We start from the raw sequence: 7,569 nt of genomic DNA on the forward strand, positions 1-7,569 counted from the left end.
AAAAAAAAAAAAATTATTTTATCAATTTCTTATCAGAATTAAAGTATGACAATTGATAATTTTTTTCAGGTGAAATTATTTATTAAAATTATTTTTTACCTTGATATTCAACTTGTACTATTCTAACTTGTTTTGTGCATCCGTAAACATCGATAACAGCATAAAGTGGACCTTCTGTAAAAGGAATATCTTTGGCAAAAGCCCCTTGATCCTCACCATTAACAATAAAATGTAATTCAGCAGTTTCACGCAAACCAACTTTCGGCATTGGAATGTAAACAATCCCTGAAAACGATTTAAAATTTTATAATTTGTTTGTAATGGAAATATTCAGAAAATTAATCAATAACCAACCTATTCTGCTTCCAACATCAGTGGGAAGGATTTTAACATTTAAATCTGATTTACAGGGTTGCAAAGAACTAAATGAAACAGATCCATGAGAGGTTTGCATCGTTCTGCTTCCTCTAGATGATCCATTACATTTATTTATTATTTGACAAGATTTGGAGATAGCATATATCCATGAGGATTTCATTGTGATTAAATCTGGCAAAGCATACTGTGGAAGACGTAAACCCGCCGATTGTGCTTCATACGGATTTAATTGAGTTAAACCAAGTCTTATATCTCCAGTCCATCCCCTTTCAGTTCTTTCTATTTCTAACAAAAATATTTCACCAGGTTTTAAAGGTCTTTCACTGAATGTCAATGCGTTAGCATAACTTGTTTTACGATGAGCAACTGTATTATTATCATATAAAATAATATTAGACCCGTGATATTTGTGAAACTTTGTGTTCATTATAACTAAATACACTAATATATAACGTTGAACTAAAACTAAATAATCTACAAGTCACATTATTATTATTATTTTAACATTAGTTTAAATAAAATTTAAATTTTTAAAAAAAAACATTAATATGTAAAGAATAAAAAAAAAATTTAATTTCATGAGAAAACAAAACAATAATAAATCTCAAACATAAATAAATTATAGAAAATAATGGTGATTTCAAACTACAAATAAATGGGTCAGCAATTTTGCGACAACTAAAGGTACGTCATTTTTGAATTTAACGGTTATTTTAAAAAGCGGTTTCTAATATTTCACGGTCATAAAAGAAAAATTTTATTAAGTATTATTAAAATATTACGTAAGATTTTTAAAAAATAAGTTTTAGAATGGAAAAAGAAATTGAAGAAATATCAAAAGACATATTAAAAGAAATTGTTCAAAATTTATTGGATTTTCATAATGACAATGGTCTATTTTGGATTTTGTTACTCAAACCAATAAATCATAAGTACAATTATTAATTTTTTTTTTTTTTTATAAATTTTCAGATTCGAATTTAAAAAAAAATAATGTAACAGATTGTGGGAATTTTATTTTTTCTAAAAATAAAAATGAAGAAGAAAAAAATATTATTGGTAATGAAAGTTTTCGAATGGTTACTTCTACGCCTAAAAAAACGACATCTGAACTTGTATGTGATTCGATATTTTTTGAAAAAGAATCTCGTTTTAATATTTCTAATTCGTCCATCTTAAATAAATCCGAAGAAAAAAACGAGTATTTAAATAAAACAATTGATGAAGCAATAGAAAAATACGAAAATGAAAATGATAATTATAAAGAAGCATTTGTGCAAACAAGCTTTGAAGAATTTTCAATTGATTGCTGCAAATGCAATTCAAAATATAATAATTATCAAAAAAATTTAATCCGAAATGATTCTCCTCCAGTGAAAAAACTTAAATTCGATAATATATTAAATAGTAGTAATAATTATTCAGAAAATTCTATTAATAACAACATTAGTGTAGAGGTTCCATCTACAGTTAGTAGATTTATTTTTAACGGTTGGTATACATTTGAAATTCCTTAAATTAAAATTAATATTAAAAAATAAGAAGAGATTGTGTATGTTTTAAACTATGAATAGTACTGGGGACCAAATTTTAAAAATACATTTTTTTTGGAATTATTCTTTATTGAATTAGAAATTTTTTTTTCAGGTATGAAAATTTGTGTGAAAGATGAACCTTCTTGTCCATCTGGTAATATTCCAAAAATTCGTATTGGTTTATCTAAACGTGTTAAACTAAAATAAAATTTAATAATAATAATAAATAAAGAATTAATTTCAAGTTTTAGGTTCTTATTTGATTATTATTTTGCATTATTTACATATAAAATTACTACTAAGGTATTTTTTAATATTTAACATGTGAAAAAAAAAAAAATTTAAGCAATAAAATTAAAAAAAAGTAACTTTTATATTATATTTAAATTTAAAGGTTCTTGTATGTAATATTTCTAGACTTATTAGTATTTTATTAAAATATTTTCTTTTAAATTTTCAAATTTAATATCAATATATAAGCATTTTTCTAGTTCCACGTTACATCTTTATTTTGTTGTCGACAGAATGAGTTAAAATTTTTACTCTCACATGTAAACGTAAGATACATTTCATTAAATTTTGTGCTATGAAAGTTTTTTTTTTTTTTTTTTTTTTTTTCAATTACTGATTTTATTAAAACATGACAAGCATAAATTTCGATGCAGTTTTGCTACCTGAAAACATTTCATTTGATATTTACAAAAAGTTAATTTTATTACTGAATGAAAATGATGAATGGAGAAAGGTAGCTGAATATTTTGGCGTTTTCAGGTAATTCAAATGGGATGACAGTTTTTAGAAATGTCTTTTAATTTTTATACGACGTAAATAAATTAAATTAAATTTTTGTTTCAGTGATAATGACATACAATATATATTAAAAAGTTTGGAGCCAGCTGAAAAATTAATTTTTGAATTGGGTTCCAGATTGTGCACTATTGAAATATTTTGCACTGCCTTAGAAAAATGTCAGCTATTCAACATATTGTTATTATTCAAAACATATTGTAAGAAAGTTAAATATTTATATTATAACAACATGAGTTGTGTAATAATATAATAATTCAAAAATTATTTTATTAGTACCAGTTTGTATAACAGAACAAAGTGCTCTGCCTGAAGATTGTAAACTTCAAATGGTTACAAGGGGAGAAAAATTTATTTTATTCGTAAAAGCAATCGGAATTCCTCCTCCTAAGTATCAATGGTTCTGCGATAATGTTGAACTAAAAGAAAAAAATGAATCAACTCTAGTTTTGGAAAATTTTGGGTAATTAAAAAAAAACTAATTGAATTAAGTACCTATCAGAACAAAACTACATTATTAGTAATGCCATATTATAACATCTCCAATTAAAATGACAATATTTGTAACCTCTTAGGCCTAATTCTGAAGGAGAATATTACTGTGTAGTAAATCAGGAAGGTTATGAGTCAATTGTATCTAATTCATTTAATTTAATATTAGCACCAGAAAGTCCTGTTATATTACTACAACCTAGTAAAGAAGAAATTTGTTCTGTGGGATCCTCAGTATCATTACTAGTTAAAGCTAAAGGTCATCCAAAAATTCAGTATCAATGGTATAAAGGAAATCAACAATTAAATGGTTGTAATAGCTCTGTTTTGAATGTAAGTTAAATGTAAAATTCGATTATGAAAAGCACTCGAGAAATTATCGACATTTTACAAATCTTTTTTTTAACATTTGTACATGAATTTTTATTTTTTCAATTGTTATTTTACATTTTAGATTGACATTACTGATTTAAGTCAAGAAGGAAAATATAGATGTTACATACATAATTCTGCTGGAGAAGTTTGGTCAAATGAAACGTTCATTAAAGTACATATTGCTGAATATTGTAGACCATCAGTTAAAATAGCTTTATTAATATCGAATCAGTTGTACAACAATTTAAGCCATTTATACAAGCCAGAAAATGATGTTAATACTTTGTCTTGTTTATTGAAAAATTTAGGATTTTTGGTAATTGCCTTACAAAATTTAAATTTAATCGAAATGAGAAATTCTATTTATATGTTTGCTAAATTGCTTCCTTCCGATGCTTATGGTATGTTTTTGGGGTGTCTACTCCCCAACATGAAAAAAAGAAATCAATCAAAAGTAAATTTGATTGAAAATGTATAAATTTAAAATAATTTTTTCAGTGATATTTTATTTTGCCGGTCACGGATTTGAAATTCAAGATAAATTTATGTTACCCATTGACATTCCTCCAGCAGAAGAGTATCTTAGGTCCGATGCCATTTGCGAAAGGGAATTATTGAAAGCTGTTTTATCGAAGAAACCCAAGGTAATATAAAATTTTTTAAAAATTAATTTGATTATTTTCACTCTGAGTTAATTTTTTTTTTTTTTTTTTTTTTTTTTTTTTAATTTTAAGCTTTTCCTCGAATTGCTTGACATGTGTTTAAAACCTCCAATATCGACAAAAAAAAAAATTTTTCAAGAAACATCAAATTTATACGAATACGAAGCGGATAATAATTTGATACAGGGTTATTCGACAACAAGTTATTTATGCCCATATGAAAAAAAAACAGTTGAAAATGGACTCTACGTTGAATGTTTAAAAAGATATTTAATGAAAGAAAAAAGTTTACCAATTGTTCAAATATTGCAAAAAGTTGCAAAAGGTAAAAATTAAAATTTTTTATAAATTATTATTACATTATCGTATAACATCATCATCATCACCATTCAAAAAAAAAATTTTTTATTATTATTTTCAGACGTGGTTTCCGTTTACATGATGCAAAAACCTTTTTTCGGTACAAACGTTATAATAGATTTTCGTTTCACGGATCCCTGTCATCCGAGCTCTGAAATACAAGAAAAATTTGACAAACTTTCATCGCTTCCAAAAAATTTATCCCTGAAATTCGATAAAATAAATATCGAATCCCAAGTCACATTTTCATTGTATTTAAACACTTTTTTCAACACGTTAGAAATAAGTTTAACGAATTTAAACGATTATAGAGTGACTTGTGAAGCTTTAGAGGAAAAAATTAGTTTTACATTAATCAGAAAAGAAGATGTAAGTTTTAGTTATTTTTATTCCGTACGCTCATTTTGAACGTTATTTAAAAATACTTTGATGATATATTAAAAACTAATCATGAATTTATTTATTTATTTTTATTTAAATAGATTTTAGTTATACACGTTAAAAACGTTCAAAGATTAATAAAAGATAAAAGTCTAACGTTACATTTGATGAAAAATGATGAAATCGTTGATACGGCTTTCATTGATGTTGGAAAACCTTTGATTGCCGTTGCGGATTTATGGAAAAAAGATGTTGGTAAATATACTATTTATTTATTTATTTACTTAATTTTTTTTTGGGATTTTAATTGGGAATGATGATGATGAATGAATGAATGAATGAATTTAGAATTAATTTACAATTAAGTTTGAATGAATTTCCTTAGATAAATAAATAAAAAAAAAAAAAAAAATATATAGTTTTTCACACTTAATTTTCTTTTTAGAATTTTAACGTCGGAAATTTAAAATGAAGAAAAGAAAATTTTATTTATTTTTTTTTTTTGGAAAAACAAAAAAAATTCGGCCATTTTGTTTTGAAGGAATCATTGGCGGTTTTTAAAAACTGATGATAATACATTTTAAGGTAAGTGAAAACATTTAATATTATTATTATTATTCATTTTAGCTTTAAAACCCGAGTCGAGAAAAGAAATTTTTTCCGGGAGAAAATTTTTTTTTATTTCCGGTATAATTTAAATTGATTACGCGAGTTTTATTATTATTATTATTATTTTATCGTTTTCTTTTGTGCGTGCCGAAAGTGTTGCAGGCACAACGGTTTGGTTTTTTCTGTTTTTTTGGTTGTTTCCGGAAAAGCCGGAAAAAAAAAATTATGGCGGATTTTTTTTGGTTGTTGTTGTTGTTCGTAATGAAACTAATTAACTTAAATCTCCTGCATTTTCTCCAAAAAAACAAAAAATCAAAATTGAGTGATTTAACCCGGGGGTGGGGGGTGCGAGGGGCGCTGGGGGGGGAAACTAATTTTTTATATAAACACCGAAGACAAATTAGGTTTTTCTTTAAATATTTATATAAAATGAACGAATAATTTTGTTTTTGAGGAAAATGGAAAAGTTTTTAAATTGTTTAAAAACTAATTCAAAAATAAATTTACACTTTTTTTATATTATATATTTAAATAAAAGATGGAGAGATAGATAGAAATGTTTGATGATGATGACTACGCGTTACCTACAACGTTAATTTATAATTTTTGTAAATTTTAAGTATAACATAATTATCGAATGAAAAAAAAAAAAAAAAAACTAAAATTTTAGTTTTAATATTTGTTGTTGTTGTTGTTAATTTTTATTTTTAAAATCTTGTAAATCATTAAGGTTGAAGGTGCAAATGAGAAATGAAAGCTGTCAAGCTTAAATAATTATTTTAATAATTAAATTGTTCACGTAGCAGAACATGATATCCAAAGAGGTAAATAATTTGGCTTTAATGCCTTTTCTTTTCTCTCTCTCTCTCTCTCTCTCTCTCTCTCTCTCTCTCTCTCTCTCTCTATCTCTCTTTGCTGTTAATTTTTTTTTTTTTTTTTTCATTTCATACACATATTTAATTACTTTGTGATGGTGGGGGTGGTGGCGCTGGCGGTGGTTTTTGTTATTGTGGAAAAGAAAAGAAAAGAAAAGAAAAAACGCTTTAACTTAATAGAATAATTAAAAAAACTTATTATTATTATTATTTTGTAGGGAAAAAAAAAAGAGTCCATTAAAAGGACTGGATATTTTCATTATTATTATTATTATTATTATTATTATTATGAAAATTTTAAGTAATTTTTTTATCCTTTTTTTTTTTTTTCATACAAAAAGAAAGTTAATGATAATGAAAAACGGTTATCAATAAAACACTGATAAGGCCCCAAATAAAATAAATAAATAAATTTTCCGGATGTTATTGATTTATTTATCGCGTTTAAAAAAAAAAAAATGATATCATTAGAGATAGTGGGGAGGGGTAGGGAGAGGGAAAAGGGGAAAGGGGGGGGGAAAGCCTCCCCTTGAATTTATTTGACGCAAAAATAATTTTTAATTGAACGCGTTTAAAAAGTAGGAAGGAGGGGGGTGAGAGAGAGAGGAAGAGAGGAAGAAAAATTAAATAAAATAAATAATATAATTTTTTTTTTGGAGTACGGTAATAATAATAATAATTATAAAACTCGTAAATTTTGAAATTTTCGAATAAGAATGAGTTTTTTTTTTTATTTTCTCTTTTCATTCACACGAAATTATAGTTTTATTTAAATGTGGAATTAAAAATTTGTTAACCATAAATTTACATTTTGGGTTACATAGAAAAGTCATCGTTTGGAACAATAATTTCATTCAAAATGAATTATTTCTTTTAAATTCGTTCGGTTAATTACATTTTCCCGAACAAAAAAAAAAAAAAAATTTTTTTCTATTATTTACGTTTTTACCATTATTATTATTATTATTATTATTATTATTCTTTTTATTTTTTTTTTTCTTCCCTCTATTATAAAGCGTATATCGTCGTCGCGTTTCGCTTATTCAATGACAAAAAATTAATTATTATTAGTATTGGTATTGGTTTTAATTAATA

General features: G+C 25.0%; 3 protein-coding genes across 3 annotated transcripts; 2 read left to right on the forward strand and 1 right to left on the reverse strand.

Annotated features, from left to right (window-relative positions):
* Positions 1–88: 88 nt before the first annotated feature.
* Positions 89–805, reverse strand: Phum_PHUM197600 (neuralized, putative; the record flags this gene model as incomplete). Its single annotated transcript, XM_002425369.1, has 2 exons — positions 89–285; positions 355–805. The coding sequence occupies 2 exons, from the start codon at positions 803–805 to the stop codon at positions 89–91; spliced, it is 648 nt and encodes a 215-aa protein (XP_002425414.1).
* A 383-nt stretch (positions 806–1,188) lies between these two features.
* Phum_PHUM197610 (uncharacterized protein) lies at positions 1,189–2,031 on the forward strand (the record flags this gene model as incomplete). The annotated part of the gene is made up of 3 exons (XM_002425370.1): positions 1,189–1,270; positions 1,381–1,652; positions 2,026–2,031. 3 exons carry the CDS (start codon positions 1,189–1,191, stop codon positions 2,029–2,031), a joined length of 360 nt encoding a protein of 119 aa, XP_002425415.1.
* A 522-nt stretch (positions 2,032–2,553) lies between these two features.
* On the forward strand, positions 2,554–5,462 carry Phum_PHUM197620 (uncharacterized protein; the record flags this gene model as incomplete). Its single annotated transcript, XM_002425371.1, has 10 exons — positions 2,554–2,684; positions 2,769–2,920; positions 3,003–3,183; positions 3,296–3,545; positions 3,667–3,988; positions 4,086–4,210; positions 4,322–4,535; positions 4,728–4,982; positions 5,099–5,241; positions 5,436–5,462. 10 exons carry the CDS (start codon positions 2,554–2,556, stop codon positions 5,460–5,462), a joined length of 1,800 nt encoding a protein of 599 aa, XP_002425416.1.
* Positions 5,463–7,569: the final 2,107 nt, after the last annotated feature.

The sequence above is a fragment of the Pediculus humanus genome, genomic scaffold, assembly GCF_000006295.1.
Source record: "Pediculus humanus corporis 1103172107547 genomic scaffold, whole genome shotgun sequence".
Lineage (NCBI taxonomy): Eukaryota > Metazoa > Arthropoda > Insecta > Psocodea > Pediculidae > Pediculus > Pediculus humanus.